General features: G+C 41.2%; 1 protein-coding gene across 3 annotated transcripts in view; it reads right to left on the minus strand.

Moving 5' to 3' along the window:
• Window positions 1-16,984, minus strand: part of LOC131034329 (histone acetyltransferase TAP1) — a 77,860-nt gene that overhangs the window by 50,063 nt on the left and 10,813 nt on the right. For all 3 annotated transcript variants that reach the window (XR_009103784.2, XM_057965817.2, XM_057965810.2), the window contains exons 2-3: window positions 16,792-16,883; window positions 16,280-16,340 (exon numbers count right to left, since the gene is read on the minus strand). Coding sequence is in view for 2 of the 3 variants with exons in the window: in XM_057965817.2 (XP_057821800.1) it covers window positions 16,280-16,340; window positions 16,792-16,883 (153 nt within the window). In the remaining variant the exon portion in view is untranslated. The remainder of the gene's footprint in view (window positions 1-16,279; window positions 16,341-16,791; window positions 16,884-16,984) is intronic.

The raw sequence follows: 16,984 nt of genomic DNA on the forward strand, positions 1-16,984 counted from the left end.
CATAATGGCGAGCACATTCGATCATCAGCTCATGGCACTGGACTGCTGGAGGGAAACCGACCGCCTTGATGATGCCGCTTTCAATTATTTTCTTTGCAACAGGTGATGGCTTGCCAATGTAAGGGACCTCTCAAAACTTCTTGACACTGAAGATTCCCAAGTTGGTATCTCCAATGTTGCTCCACTTTGACACGATCTTGGTCTCCAATTCTTCATTCCTCTGATCTTCCTTCATGACAGCTGGACAACTAGTGGATGCTCCTGCCTTTGGGGTCGCCATCTTAACACCTACACAACATTTCATAATGAGTAATATATTTAAGATAGTAGCAAGGATGATAAAAGACACTAATTAGGAAACTTCATGACAAATCTTGAGTTATCATTTCCTAATTGACTACGCAATTTTCAAAAAACTTAAAGTTCAAAATTCAAAACTTCAATAATGGGCCTAGGATGATCTCGCCATACCTCTCCTTGAGAATTAATTCTAAAAAATGATGCAAAAATAAGGTGAATTTTGGCTAGGCAAAATGTAGATCGAAGTCCTTCCTTTAGCCAAAAGGTGCCTCCTTTAGTCTTCAACACTTGAGGTAATTCGCTCCAACTAGACCAGATTTCGCACCTTCCTCTTGCTCTCCAAGTTCGCACTTGAAATCATGAATGAATGATTATTTAAAATTGCTCAAAACACCCCTATTATATAGGGCGCTCACCACTTCACCTCCCCATAGGCCGACTTGATAAAAATAGGCCAAAAAATAAATAAATTTGCAAAAACAAGAGGTCGACTTTAATAAAATAAATAAAAATAATACCTCAAGCGCTCTATTTTTAATTTTAATTTCACAAAAACTAATTTTAAATGCCTTAATAATAAAAAAAAATCGATTTTTTGAGGCTCAAAATTAATTTATTAAATGCTATGCGCCTTTATTAAATGCCAATTTAATTAATTCTTTTTTTTTATTTCGAAGTTGATGATTTTGGCATTTCATGCGATTTGGAGGATGTCAACATTGGGATATGGCAAAAATAAAGAAGGCCAATCACTTCGCTCTGGTCCCTTGGAGAGGGACAGGAGCACTTTTTCATTTTTAGGCTAGGATCCTCAATTTTTTGAAGTCAAACCTTTGTTCACCATGCTTTAGAAGATCCTTCCCATCTCAAACAACTTTGCCTTAGCATAATCTCAGAGGGAATTTGTTGTTTCATAAAAAGCGCCCTGGTCCTTCAGTGAGGGACAAGAGCACTTTTGAGTCCATTGCATGAATTCTTGATCATATCAACTTCAAATTATCCTCCAGGCGTAGAATATCACATTTCACTCCATCTTGAGCCTTGGTAATAAAAATATCATTTCAAAATGCAAGGTAAATGGTCATATTTGGAAATTGCGCCCTGGTCCCTTGGTGAGGGACGGGAGCACTTTTGCCAGTTGTCGTCAAAATTTGCAACTCTCGCATCTCAATTCCACTTCAAGGCATTTTAAACACTTTTTCAAACTTACGCCTTGGCCTCAATTTGTCCAAAATTGGTGAGAAGGGCTAGATAACATGTTAAGCGCTCTGGTCCTTCAGTGAGGGACAGGAGCACTTTTTCAACATCAAGCTTATCCGTCCTTTGCTAGCTTTCCAAATTATCTTCAATGGGGTAATCATGTCTTTTTCCATTCATTTCAATCACAAAATTGCCTTGGCCTTGCAAGAAATTTACACTTTTTTAAAAAATCGCTCTGGACCCTTGGAGAGGGACAGGAGCACTTTTTGGAAAATCGCTCTGGTCCCTTGGAGAGGGACAGGAGCACTTTTTGCCTTCATGGTATATTTCCTTGTCTTTTAAACCTTCAATCGCATCTAAGGCATAAAACATCATTCGTCCTTCCCATCCAAGTCAAGTTTTGCCATAAAATCTCAAACAAAGAAGAGAAACTTGAAAAAGTGCCATGGTCCTTCAGAGAGGGACAGGAGCACTTTTTGTCATTTGAGTTGATTTACTCCTTTGTAGACCACTTAAATTATATTCAATAGACAAAACATGTGTCCCTTGACCTCTTCAAATCATAAAATTGTCTCGATCCTGCAAGAACAGTGCAAATTTGAAAATCAAGCCCCCGTCCTTCAGTGAGGGACAGGAGCACTTTTTGTCCTCTAAGCCAAATTGTCTCACTTTTCACCTCGAAATTCCTTTGCTAGGGAAGATTTCATCTTACTTCATGCTATGAATAAAAGTTGATGTCCAAGAAAGGTCTAAAATTGTGCATATAAAGAAAAGCACTCTGGTCCTTCAGTGAGGGACAGGAGCACTTTTGACCTTCTAGGCAAAAACTCCATCATTTCATTGTTTTCAATCAAGTCTGAATGCTTTATCATGTTCATTTTGCCGTCCACCATGCCTTTGATGTTTCAATTCGACCCAACAAGGCCAGGAATGACTCAGATAAGTCTTTTCGCTATGGTCCCTTGGTGAGGGACAGGAGCACTTTTTCTTTTAACCTTCAAAATTCATCATTTTTGTGCCTTCAAAATCTTCAAAAGTATCAAATCATGTTCGATCATCACTCCGGGAGACCCTGCACAAAACAAAATAGAAAAGTCAGTGACAAATATGCTTTAAATAACATTGGCGCCCTAGTCCCTTGGAGAGGGACGGGAGCACTTTTGTCCTTTCTGGCTAAAATATTCAAAATTTAGGTCTCCAATCATTTCACAAGGCAGAATTAGGTCATCTTCAAGGCCAGGAATCAGTTAGCAAGCCCTCACAAAACAAGAAATTGCACTTAGAATGAAATTCGCCCTGAGCCTCCAATGAAGGACAGGAGCACTTTCTCTGTTTCAGGCATCATCTTGCCTCCGAAATTTGATCAAAATTTACCTAGGCAAGAATATACAATTTCATCTTCAAAATGCTAACACTTAGACAAAATTTGAATTTTACCCCAAAAGATTCCCGAATCTAGACTTAACCTGAGACTTATCTGACCTTCCTGACAGACTCACCTTATTTCAAAAAATCTCAATCTTCGGGAGGATGCTTAATAACTTACAAAATTTGACTGGACTCATCTTGAAAAATATCCAAAAGAAACCCTTAAGGCTTAGCCCTAGCCCAAACAGACCACTCACTCACTCAAAAACCCTAAAAGCAGAGAGAAGAACAGGCAAAAAAAAAGCGAAAAAGAGGGGGTCCCCATTTTAATGGGGCGATGTGTGAAATGGTCACAACACCTATACCTTTCACAGACAGCATCTTGGAGGAGGTGGCTGGCCATGAAATGTACTCATTTCTGGACGGCTTTTTCGGATACAATCAGATTTCGATAGCTGAGGAGGACAAGTTGAAGACCACCTTTGTGGTGGAGGACGGAGTCTATGCGTACAGCCGAATGTCGTTCGGTTTGTGCAATGCTCCGGCAACATTTCAGAGGATAGTCCTTCACATCTTCGATAAGATGTCTGTGGGAAATTTTAAGGCCTTTTTGGATGACTGGTCGATTTTTAGTAGCGAAGACACTCACTTGGTGGCACTGCAAGAATGCATGGAGAGATGTCGAAGGACCAAGCTGGCCTCAAATCCGAAGAAATGCAGATTTATGGTACCGCAAGGAAAGTTGCTGGCCCATATTGTTTGTAAAGATGGATTAAAAACTGGCCCGGATAAGGTACGGGTAACTGTGGAGATGGAGTCACCCATTGATGTAATGGAAGCAAAGTCCTTCTTGAGACATATAGGATACTATCAGAAGTTCATTAAGAACTTTGCTCAACTTTCATTCCCATTGGACAAACTAGCACGGAAGGGCGAACCGTACATATGGGGACCGGCACAGGGGGAAGCGTTTGAGGAACTCAAGAGGAGACTAGTGGCCACACCCATTCTGGTCTATCCAAACTGGGACCGAGAATTCCACGTACACGTGGATGCCTCGAACTATGCCATTGGGGCTACGCTAGCACAGGAAAGGGGACGTGGGTTGGACCATCCCATCTACTTTGTCAGTCGCTTGATGTCGAAAGTCGAGAAGAATTGCAGTACCACCAAGAGGGAAGCCCTTGGAATGGTCTATACCGTACAAAAATTTTGGCACTACTTGTTGGCGACACCTTTCACTTTCTATGTGGATCACCAGGCATTGATGTACCTGGTAAATAAACCTATTATCCAAGGCAAAATAAGCAGGTGGCTACTGCTCCTTCAAGAGTTCACATTCACAATAATTGTATGGCCAGGCAAAAGCCATGTGATCACTAATTAGTTATCCGGGTTAGGTCGAGAGAGCCACTGGAGGGAGTCAATGATAATTTTTCTAACGCACATTTGTTCCAAATTACGGCACTACCTTCGTGGTATGCAAACATTGGGGAATACTTGTCCACCTCTCGGTTCCCAATCGAGATGTTACCGAGTGAGAGAAGGAAGTTGGACTTGAGAAGCAGGACATTCCCACTAATTAATGGGTTGTTGTATAAAATGGGACCCGACCAAGTCCTCAGAAGGTGTGTGATGGAAGAAGAGACTTCGGGAGTGCTCCGGGAAGCACACAAAGGGCCCGCAAGAGGCCACATGGGTCCAGACACCATTGCGGGCAAAGTATTGTTGGTTGGACTATGGTGGCTTTGCTGGACTATGGCGGCCCACCCTGTATAATGATGCACGGGAATGGGTGGTGGGTTGTGATACTTGCTAGAGGGCAACAAAACCATTGAAGCGGGATTTTATGCCCCTCAATCCATCCCATGCCCAGGAGTTATTTGAATGTTGGGGTCTGGATTTCATCGGACCCTTGAAGGCCAACAGAACACGGAGATGTCATTACATTGTGGTGGCCACAGAATACCTTACCAAGTGGACTGAGGTGCGAGCATTGTCGGATAACTCAGCTTTGAGTATAGCCAAGTTCATTCATGAACAGATTATCACAAGGTACAGCATCCCAATCCAACTGACGAGTGATCGCGGTGGGCACTTTGTGAACCATATAGTCAAGCTGCTCATGACAGAATTTAAGATTTTTCATTCCTTGTCAAGCCTGTACTACTTGAGGGCCAACGGGCAAGCCGAGGCCACTAATAAAATATTGGTGTATGTGATCTATAAGTCCTGCGGAGTTGAATAGGAAGATTGGGAAGAGAAGTTGCCATCCGTACTATGGGCATACAGGACTAACTAACAAGTCACGACAGGCCAGACACCCTTTCAATTAATGTACGGCCAAGAGGCCATTGTGCCGACAAAATTCATGGTTCCGAGTTTAAGGATTGCAATCGAGAATCGCCTAGGAGATATGGAAAGCCTGCAGGAGCGTTGTACGCGTTAGGCAAGTTGGATGAACATAGAATGATGGCCCAATGGGCCACCAAAGCCACCCAACAACGACGGAAATTTCGTCCAGGTCAATGGATGCTGAAGTATAATGGGCAGAATGAGATTAAGCCTGGGAAATTTAAAGTCCGATGGCTGGGGCCATATAAAATCTACGAGGTAGCTGCGAATGGAGCAATTAAGTTGTCCACATTGGGTGACCAACCGATAAAGGAGACGGTAAAGGGGTCGAAATTGAAAATTTACCATCACAGGTAGCAACGAAATGACCCAGTTTGTCCGAAGGCGGGGCCCAATCGGACAAATTGAAAAGGTAACTAAATTTTTGTCTGAAGAAAAAGAAAAAAAAAACCCAAGGAGGCAAATAAACACAATAAAGGTTGATCGTACGATATATTCCTTAAATCCGTACGAAAAAGGGAGGACGATAGCATACGGTCACGTCATAAAACATCCATACAAAGGCAGCATAAAAACAGACCAAAGCTAATCTGTACGATAGATAGAAGTCCGTACAACCATGAAGAACGAAGTTCGTACAGCCACGAAGGAAGCAGATCGTACGGCCACAAAACAGGTAGAAGACCGTACAGTCGTGTGAAGAGATCGTACGATGGAGCAAATTGCAGGTCGTACGGCCGTTGGAGGAGGACATCAGTCGAAGGATGCAAAGGACCGTACAACCACGTACAACAAAAATTTGTACGGTTTGATAAGAGCTATTACGTACAACTGTCGTACACGCTAAACAAAGCCGACTGTATGGTACAGTGATTGAAGCGTTCCGCATAACAGGAAAATATCATTTGAGCCTACAAATAGGAAAATAACGGTAATTGAAAACATTTAAGTGTGGATACAGGCAATTGCAACCAGTTGATGGAGTTAGGAAAACCAAGATTAGGGACGCTGGAATGGTGAAAACGGTTGCAGCAGTTAGACCAACCGTCTAAGTCAAGGAAAATAGCAGAAGAAAGCACGGCAGCCAAGGAAAAGGGTAAGCGAGTGTTGCAGTCTGTAGTAAAAGTTGCAGGGCCAGTAGATATAGGTAAGGCCAAAAAGAAGGCAATGCCAGAGAAAATCACACCTGACACTGTTACATTTGAAGGAGTGTGGTGCAGAGTGCACACAACAGGAAGTGTCAAATGGACTCACAGTCTCTCAGACTCAAAAGGTGACTATTCCAACTTAGTCTACCTTACCCACACTTGGTAAGGAAGTGTAAGACCACCCTCACACAACCTTAAGACCTATCCAAGGCCAAACCCAATCCCTTAAGGGTTACTCAACTTTGACACAAAAGTAGCTTCAGGGACTCAATCCCTCAATGAGGCTCAAACAAGGAAAATGCCTCAAATCTGTTGTCTGATGCTAAACAGCAGTAGGGACACCTTCTATGACCCTAACCAACCCAAAATCCAACCACTAAGTGACTGCCCCAAACCTTACTATGCCAACTTCACCTTTTGGGCTTACTCGGCTACTAGGTCTGTCAGCAAGGAACCGATCAATACAAGATAAACTTTACAAAGGACATAGTACTGTTTTTGTTGATTTGGAACCTCCAACATATGGTTAAACATTCCCCAAGAGGACAGAGCCTCACCTTACTCCTGCACTATCAAAACTCTCACTTGGTTCACAGTTCTAATTGGCCAATTCAGGCTTGGAACACCAGCAAGCACTTGAAGATGGGTTCATAAGGCTTGGACAGAGTCTTGGGAAGTTTGTTCAACTTGTTTGCTTGCCTCTCAACAGCTTTCACCAGCCCCTTGGTCCTTCTACTGATCGGCACCCTTCAAACATCAAAGTGCAGGCTAAATACATGAGGATATTTAGCCTATGGCTTGCACAAACACCAAGCAATCTTCTTCACCAGGTCCTGAGTGTTTAGGATGTTATAGTACACCATCAAACCTTGCAAATTCCAAAGGGACTTGAATTGACACCCCTAGAATTGCAAGATATGTGCCATTTAGCAGTAAAACCCCAAAGCCCTAGGGTTTGTAGTAGTTTAGAGAAAAAAATCGATAACTTCCTCAACTCAACACCAAAATCTATCAAACTGGAACCAAATGAAAGGTCTTTCACATGTTCACCCAACCATGGGCCTGTTTCAAACTTTCAATTCCGTACAGAACCGTACAGTCACGAGTTTGCTCAGAAAAACTGGTTTTTTTATCAGAATTTTGTGCAATTTTACATCTCCATCACTTCCAACCCTTTGGAAGTCGAATTCAAAGCCTAAATAGGCTTCCCCTAACAGGCTCAACCGAACCAAGGTGGTTGGGAACCGTTGGAGCCTTTGTTTAACTAAATTTCAAAAGTTGCACAAAACTGTCGAAAGTTGTCAACTCCATTTTGACAGTTTTTGCATTTTTTGCAATTTCGACATTTATGACCCCTAACCATTCCAAAATGGTTCTAACATGATCATATGGTCTACCACACATCAAAATCAACCTCCTAATGCCAAAACTAATCACTACAAGAAAAAAATGCCTACTAGACCTAATAGGATCCAAGTGGACTAAGGCAACTCTAGGTTTATAGAATGACCTAAGAGTCCCTTGACCACACAAAAAGGATCACCAAGGCATGGATGGTCATCATACATCCTTATTACAAGCAAAACATGAAAAAGAAAACAAAATGCCACAAAGACAAGTCAAAGTGCCCTGCACCAGAGTGAGTGGAAATGTATGCAGGACCTGGTGGCTGGAGACCCCAGATAATTATGTAATTAAGGAATCTCTCAGGAAAGCATGGGTGCACTGGGCAATTCAAATGCCCATCTTTGCCATCAAGGATTTCGAATCATGTCTGCGAATGATAGTGGCTACATATGACAGTGCGACGAGGGCATCAACTTTCTCTTACCAGCAAAGCACTGTGACCGTCTCCTTTGCACCCAACGATTTTGCTAGGGTATTTGGCATACCAGATGAGGGACAGAAAATAGACAAGAATGCCACTAAGATGTCGCTAGAGAGGAAAGAGCAACTGCTATGATTGATTTGTCGAAGTGATCTCTCAAAACAGGAATGGGCTGTGATCAAGGCACCTAAGGGCAGAGGGTTGAAAAAGTCGTACATCATTCCAGGGGATTGGTAGTGTCTGTTGGATGTTATAAAAAGCAGACTTACAGGACAGCAGGGCATCAGACACGGCGGTACCCATAATTGCACTTATGAATGGCTTGAGGAATGGGACAATGTACAACTGGGCAACAATTTTGTCCGACAGAATTCATGAATTCTTGATCTAGCGACACAAGGCTTTTTACATGTCGTTTCACACCATAGGGTTGTTCCTCAACGTTGTACCCACACAAGTATCGCCAGAGAAGCATGTCTGGGAACCTCATGAGACGTTGGACCCTTCACAGCCAACCATTTTCTATTGGACCCACCTAGATACCATGGCTGGTAGCGGGGAAACCCATTCCAACAGGAAACAAAGGAGACCACCACTTGTAGTAGTGTCAAAACATGAGCAGGAGACAGAGACAATTGACTAGGATGCAGAAGAAGAGGACGATAGTAGTGCAGAGGAAGGGGAAGATTATGAGGACACTTCTTCTAGGAGTAGCCACAGTCACGACACATTCCGCCTTGATAGCTGGAAAGAAGTAGAGAAAACCCCTAGTACAGAGGAGAGTAGTGGTCGTGCAGTGTCTTTTGGGCACGTCACGAGATGAATCCGTGGATTACTGGCGAGTGGAGTGCGACCCGCGGGAGCAGGCCGACTGGTGTATGCACCAGTAGTATTGACTCAGGATGGAGGACCGACACCTCTCCCGACTTCGGGGGTGACAGTGGGAGCAATACCAGCCATACCCATCCCAGGATTTGGGCAGTTGAGACCACGACCTTCATTGCCTACACCCTCTAGGATCGCCACAGCAATTTCGGCAGAGGAGGTTCTAGCACTATCATTGGTTCCCAGCGAACCTCCTTGCATTGGGTCTACCATACAGAGGGAACTGGTACATACAGAGGTCACAGTAGTAGAGGGCACGGTGACCAGAGATGATGCCACCATGGATGCGTGGTTGGGTAGCTATGAGATGCCTCCTATGACACCACTAGGACCTCCGCCTGCCTCACCCCATCCACGTCCTTTTCCTAAGATTGTGGACCTCGATGAGGGTAGTTATCATCAAGAGGCGAGACAGCAGGAGTTGGCGATGGACTTCCTGTAGGACACCGTTGGGTTTGAGGAGGAGATGTCAGAGATGCAGCAACAGGAGCAGGCCACTACCGAGAGCCAGTCGGAGGGCATAGAGATATTTTTGGCAAAGATGGGAGCCAGTGCGTAGAGGATGGCAACAGAGGTTGAGGCCAGTGCACGGAGATTGGCAGCCTCTATTCAAGAGCGAACTGTTGGGTAGTCTGTCGTTGAGGGACTCATCACCTTTGCCACTGGAGGGTGTGCTGAGGAGTTTGGAAGATGTTTTGAGGCCAGGGGTTGGCCTGTTGTGGAGACTCCCAAGATGTTGGCAGATTGGAGGAGGAGACGGCTGGGGTTAGTGGAGTACACTTGCTGCTACAACGAGTAGAGAAAGCCTTCCGGGACGGGTACTACCAGCTCAAACGTACCCAACATGGTGCCTCAACAGCAGAAACAAAGCAAGTGGCAGCCATCACAACTCGGGAGGAGCTAGCCACTCGCTTGCATACGATGGAGATGGAGTTGGCACAACAGAAGGCCCAAGCAACCAGCCTAGAGGAGGAGTTGGCTCGTGCCAATGCATAATTGGCCCAGGAGACGGCGGGGCGTGCACACGAGGTAGCAGAATGGGCAGCCCTTGAGACCCGTCTCACATCTACCTTAGAGGAGTTGGATATGAAGCAGAAGGAGCTTATGGAAGCAGTTTTTATGGTGAAACGATCTAGGGAGAGCCAGTTGGTAGCTGAGCGAGATCTCTAGCATCGGACACAACAGGTTCACCAACTGAGGGAGTAGTTGGCAGCACCACCACCACCAGCCCCTTCTTCATCAAGTATGCCCTCTGTACCCCCTCAGCTTTGATTTTCATGTTTGGTCTTGGTGTCATTTCCCATTTTGTTTGTACGTCATCAAGAGACGACCTTTTTTGGGGGGGGGGATGATGTTGTCGGGTAATTATGTCATAGTGTAATTAGAATGTTGCGTGTGTCAAGGGTCGGTGGTTACGTGACGATTGTTGGCAATTGGCACCGAACAACCTGCACCGACACCTATATATATGTACTTGGTTTCCTATTTCAGTGTGTAGATATTGTCGAAGAAAGCTATGTTTTGAATGCACTGGCATTTGGCATTAGTGAATACAAACATATGAGTTCTTCTGTTTACTTGCATTTTTGTATACTGTCACATTTCCTACATTTTTGTACTGTTATGCACGGAATGCACACACACCCCACAGGGGGAAAACATTGACTTGCTCCTTGAGGACATAGGGAAACTAAGTTGGGTGAAGAAAGTGGTTGAAGATGGAAGGAATATCACCAAATACATCTACAATCACACATGGGTCTTGAAACTTATGAGAGAGCACACTAATGGTAAGGGTCTTATGTGATTGGGTGTCACATGCTTTGCTACCAATTTCTTCACCTTGCAAAGCATCCTAGCTACATTGCCCAACCTAAAGTGGATGTTTGAGAGTGAAAGATGGTTGGGGAGTCCTTATGCTACGAAGCCCGAAGCAGAGAAGGTTGTGGTTGCCAATTTTTTATTCTAATTTTGCCAAGATGGTGGAGGAGATCATCAATGTAAGTTTTGAAACTTTAATTAATGATTTATTATTTAAATTTATAATATTACAATCTGCTGATTTTGTTAAATTTTTTATATCTAGGTGTCGGAATCGTTGGTGAGGGTGCTACGAATGGTGGATGGGGATCATAACTCCATGGGGTATCTATATGAGGCCATGGATAAGGCCAAAGAGGCGATTCAACACTTGTATGGGTCAAACAAGACCAAGTATGAACCCATATGGCGCATAATTGATCGGAGGTGGAACCATCAACTCCACCAACATATTCATGCTGCTGCCTACTACTTGAATCCCAAGTTTTTCTACTCCCCGAGTTTCAGAGCAGATGCAGAGGCTAAAGTTGGCCTCAACACATGCATTAGAAGATTAGTTGATGGTGAGAACCTTTTAGACCTGATACTTGATGAGTTGCAAAGCTATAAGAAGGCCATGAGGCCATTGTTTTCTTCACCTAATTGCAAACGTAGGAGAGACAGCCAACAACCAAGTAAGAAAAACATATGTTTAATTTTATTTTACCATTTATTTCTCTTTAAGATTATTAAAATCTTTACAAGTTATAAATGACATTTTTTATCCTTGCAGATTTGTGGTGGGAAGATTATGGTGCCACAGCGCCTAATCTTCAAAAGCTTGCCATCCATATATTATCGCAGCCTTGTAGTGCTTCTGGTTGTGAGTGCAACTGGAGTGTTTTTCTGGACATCCACACAAAAAAGCACAATAGGTTGACTCAACAACACTTGAATGATCTTGTCTATGTGTGGTACAACCTTTGATTGCACGAGACGAAAGTGCAAGACAAGATTTACATGAAGCACTTGACTTGGATGACATTGATCCATATTAACCAAAATGGGTTGCTGCTCCTAATGATGTTGATAATGATTTGGATCCATTCCTTACTGATGAGCAGCTAAGTGAGTTGAAGAGGGCAGGAGAGGAATGGGATGCGGAAGTGGCAGCATGTGAGGAGGAGGAGCACAAGGTTGATCATGCAGTAGAGGCACCTATTGAGGAACCTATCACTATGGTCGAGGCACCTATTGAGGATGTTGCCACTACTTCAGCACCACCCCCCCAGCAGCAACAATCTGTTTTGAGCTTTAGTCATAGGTGCTATTTATGATTTCTCGTTTTCATTGATACCAAAACTTGAACTTGATATGTAATCAAAAATTCAGAGGTTGTAGTTGTTTTGTGGTCTATGTCACTATGATACATTGATATGTATTTAACTCTTATTCACATGTTGCACTTGTTTTTTGGTTATGCTATGTATTTAACTCAAACTTTGATTCATATATCATGGAAATCAGTATATGTTATACAAATTTGGTGTAAATGTGTGTTTTTAAAAAATATTTTTTTTAAAAAAGTATTTTCAAATGTTCAATAAAGTTGCCGAGTTATTGCTGAGTTATTGCCAAGTCTTTCCGAGTCCCGAGTTTTTAAAAACATTTGGGCTTGCCAAGTCATTGCTGAGTCTGAGTTTTTCAACCATGATAAACAGTATAACAAATATTATCAGCATACCATTGGCAGCCAGATATAAATCGCCGACATCCACTGACTCAGCCTTTTCCTCTTTCCTATCTTTCAATGCCTTTTTGCAAGGGAAGACCCCACTATTTAACATGGGGTAAGGGCCACGATTATTGGGAGAGTCGTGACTATACTTGGAGTCACGTCCTCACAAAACAAATCGCTCTCTTCCTTGCCATTAAAGTATCCACAATAATCATCTTTATCATTGTATACTGATATTCTTTTATTATTAATAACTGTTGTCTTTGTATATTAATGAAATCATTGACTTCATATTAATTTCTACTTTTAATAATCATAATCGTTGCTGTTGTTAATATCATTTCTGCTCTTAGTAAATTAATTAATGCTCCCTATGGTCGGTTAGCAAGGGTGTAGGAGTTGGCCTTCAATATTTAATTTTCTTATTATTTATTTCTGTTTTCTTTCGTGCTAGAAGGGGGGTAAGAAGTGGTTGATAGGCGGGGACATGACACCTAAACAATAAAAATCAGACCTAAAGCAAGTTAACTTCCAGCTAGAGGGTGGAGGTTGATTTCATTTCAATAACATCAATTCAATTCAGACCTGAGTGGTTTTGAGGAGCAAAAAATTCAGATCAGATCTGATTGCAAACAAATTTCATCAGCAGATTGTCATTTCCAGATTTGAATTGATTTTTAAAAACATGATCAGTGATGCATTAGGGGTGTGAAAGGTTGCTTTATTATCATGATTCTTGATTCATTGTGTCTCCTTTCAGGTTTTGATGCAAGGATGGAAGGGTAGGAAAGATGAACGTTCAAGGAGGAATGAAGAATTCAGCTATGAGAGGGAATTTTCAACATCAAGAGGGAAGATCAACACATTCAAAGGAATGAAGATGCAAATGCAAAGGACTTTCAACATCAAGACATTCAAGGAGATAGCAAGGAAAGATTTCACAACTGGAGTTAGAGATCAAGTGATCCAAGGAGGCGAATCAAATGAAGAACTCAACCAAGAACACTTCAAAGGCGTGAAGGGGAGATCAAGACAATATTGCAACACAAGGAGGGATACTATTACAACATCTTGAATTTCTTTCGGAAATCCAAGATCCTAAGTTCAACATGGGAGATTGCTCTAAGCCAAGGAAATTATGAATTTTCATGATCAAAGGGGATGGAGATCTCAAAGACACGTTCCACAATTCAGGAACTACATCAAGGACATTCCACCTTTCAAAATGACGTCAAGATTCCCATACTCAAGGCAAGATGATATTCAAGAAGAGGAATCCTAAGGATGAATGGACATTGCAACATGAAGAATGCCTAAGGAAGTAATTCAATATTCCAAGGTTGAAAGTAATCAAACACCATCAAAGAGAGAACAAGGATGAAATTCCCAAACAGGAAGATGAAGAGTGAATATGGTCAAGGAGTGAATAAAAGAGTCAAGCAAAGTTAGATACTCGATCATTTAAGATGATGCAATTTGGAAAAATGTCCCATTTTCATCACACCCAGCTTGGAAATGTTGAGTATCAAGAGATATTGCCCCAACACAAAGCAACTTCTTTGTGGTAATCTACAAGGTGCAAGCTAAGGTGGCATCCAGTCATAACCAACCACTCTAGTTGTGACAAGTCAAAACATCCAGGTTCAATGTGTCAGACTCATCCAATGATGGAGCAAGTGACACATGGCACTGCATCAAATATTGTTCTACACACCTAACCTCATTTCTTATTGGTTCGAATCCAAAGAAGGACATATGTCCTATTTATTGAAATTATCTCATTGGTCGAATGGAATTAGTTGTAACTAATCCTAATTAGGGTTTTGTCATGTAATCTCAGCCATTGATCTTGAATCAATCTAAGCCATTAAATTGTAATGAGACCTCTATATAAGGCTCAAACCTCTCATTTGTAAAGGTTAATAGTGAATAGTTAGTAGTCAAAGAATAGATGATAGTTGGTAGTAGTAGAGTAGGAGGAATGGAGATTGTTGCCAAGGCTTGTTGTAATAAACATACATCTTCATTGAAGTTATGGTGGATTTTGTGTTTTGTTTCAACTTGTTGCATGGCCTCTACTTCTCATAGTTTAGATGTGTTAGGTGAATGGAAGACATTATTGTTGATGAATGGTGAAACCTAATGTTCATACCACTTGGAGTTTGTTGATTGCAAATTGCAATGTGTGGTTAGACTGAACTTGATTATAAGCTTAACTTCAATTGCTATATACTCGTTGTTCGTAATGTTGGTGTGCATAGGCGATATGAAAATCATCTTTATGTAGTTGTTTTTGCATGACGAAGCAAAGCTTGGTTTGGTTGCACAAAGTCAACAATCATTTCTTACATTGTTAGGAGTAGCATAGACTTTCTTAACCCGTATCTACTTTTATCTTTTATTTTCCAAGCTAGTTAGTATAGATTCCACAATCCAACTGTGTTCATAAACGTAAGTCCCCTTATGATTCTAGCAATATCACATCATACATCACTGAGTCTATCCCGAGTATTAAGTCAATTGTCCGCATTGTAAACCTTGGAGTCATCTCACTTGATCATATTATTTAGCATGCGAGGTTTCTTTGTTCAAGAGAGGATAGAATACTTAGTATTTTATTCTGTGTGCAAGGTGTCCTAAAAAACACATCAACAAGTCCAAGCTAGAGTCAAAAATCAGCTTGCTCAGTCAAGGTCTCGTAACTATGATGTGTGCATGTTTGTGTGTTTTCAAGTACACAAACTCACTGTAGATGGAACTGGAAGATCATCAAACCTGACAGGTTAAAACCAAAAAAATGTTCATAAACCTTACCACAATCTAACTTTAGGATAACATGAGCTAAACAGTACATACTACAATTTTAAAAAAGATTTCATGGATACCAGAGTTCACACAAATAATTTAGAACTGTAGATATGGTATTCAACTGAATCAGATGTCTCTCCATCATTTGTTTTAGTTTTGAAACTAGCAACAATCCATTATCAAATGGAGTTTGTACATGAGTAAAAGAAGATAATATATCAAAATGCTATTTTTCAGGAGCTGGTAAACAACCAACTCTATGACATTCGCCTGTGCTCTAAACTTCTATATCAATAATTTGTTGGTTTTTTATCAGTGCTGAAAATCCCCTTTAAGCTCCTAGTGACCACCAGCCCACACATCTAATAGAACGTTGATCTATATATACTGCATACAAATACAACAGTATAATGCTTGCAAGGAGCAAGACAATGCACCAAAAACAAAAATGCTATCTTGAATACTTGATTTAAATTTTAACTAGCTTAAACAGGGCATACTTCCTACAGTTATGTGAAGAAGAAAAATTCACTTTTCGATGTGTATATTATATCCTAAACACAGATATAAGATCTATCAAAATAAATGCCAGTAATGATTAGCTTCATTCTGTTCCTTGTCTATGGAGTATATATACTAAAACAGTTAAAACATCTTGTAAGATGATGCTAGGATAAATACTATTTAATTCCTATTTTCTTTTCCTTAACTAATGTAGTTAACGTGGTTGGTACAAAAGTTGTTTGATCACGAATACATACTCCCAAACATAGATCTATATGGCAACAGAATAATGATGAAAAGTATCTAGAAAATATCTCATTTAATTCCTTGGATATTTGTTCTCACCCAGATTTAATTGAGTCCCAAAAGTTAGCCTTCAGGCTAGTAAAACGTCGCCTTTGCATCCCTGCCCATTGCAGGATGGTATGGTTAGAACTTAACAAACATCCTTAGTCTAGAATATAAAAATGGGAATTTCCATTTTCTTCTAAAATTCACAATTTTGTAAATGTGTTACCATCCAAGAAGTGCGCATGATTAAGAAGCAAAACAATCTGGTGTTCCATTAAAGTCAAGTTAGTGCAGAAGCAAATTTATGAGATATACTAGGAAGGAGGTTACAATAAGTCAGCAAACTCTCATTTTATTGCACACTAATGCAACATGAAATGCTGCTCAGTAGCAATATAATGCTGCTTGGTAACAATGTATAATATGCATTTCATTAAGTAAAGAAGTGAATGATAAACAACAACACAAGGGAAAGCAGAAAAAATGTCCACAAATATATATTTCTTAAAGTAATACTACTGTTGAGCTGTTTAATACTGTTAAAATATTAAGTGCCATTTCCCAACCTAAGGTGGAGTAACAGTTGGGATAGGACAGGAACATGCATGGGGTCAATGCTCGACTTTGAGAGAGGAATGGTGGTGGTGTTGTCTGAGACCTGCAATTCAATAATACAAAAGTAATGAATTAGTCATTTGTGGCAACAGCAACAATTAATTATTAAAACAGTTTGTAAAACTAGATAGCTTTAAATTTTCT

This window comes from Cryptomeria japonica, chromosome 5 (assembly GCF_030272615.1).
Source record: "Cryptomeria japonica chromosome 5, Sugi_1.0, whole genome shotgun sequence".
Classification (NCBI taxonomy): Eukaryota; Viridiplantae; Streptophyta; class Pinopsida; order Cupressales; family Cupressaceae; genus Cryptomeria; species Cryptomeria japonica.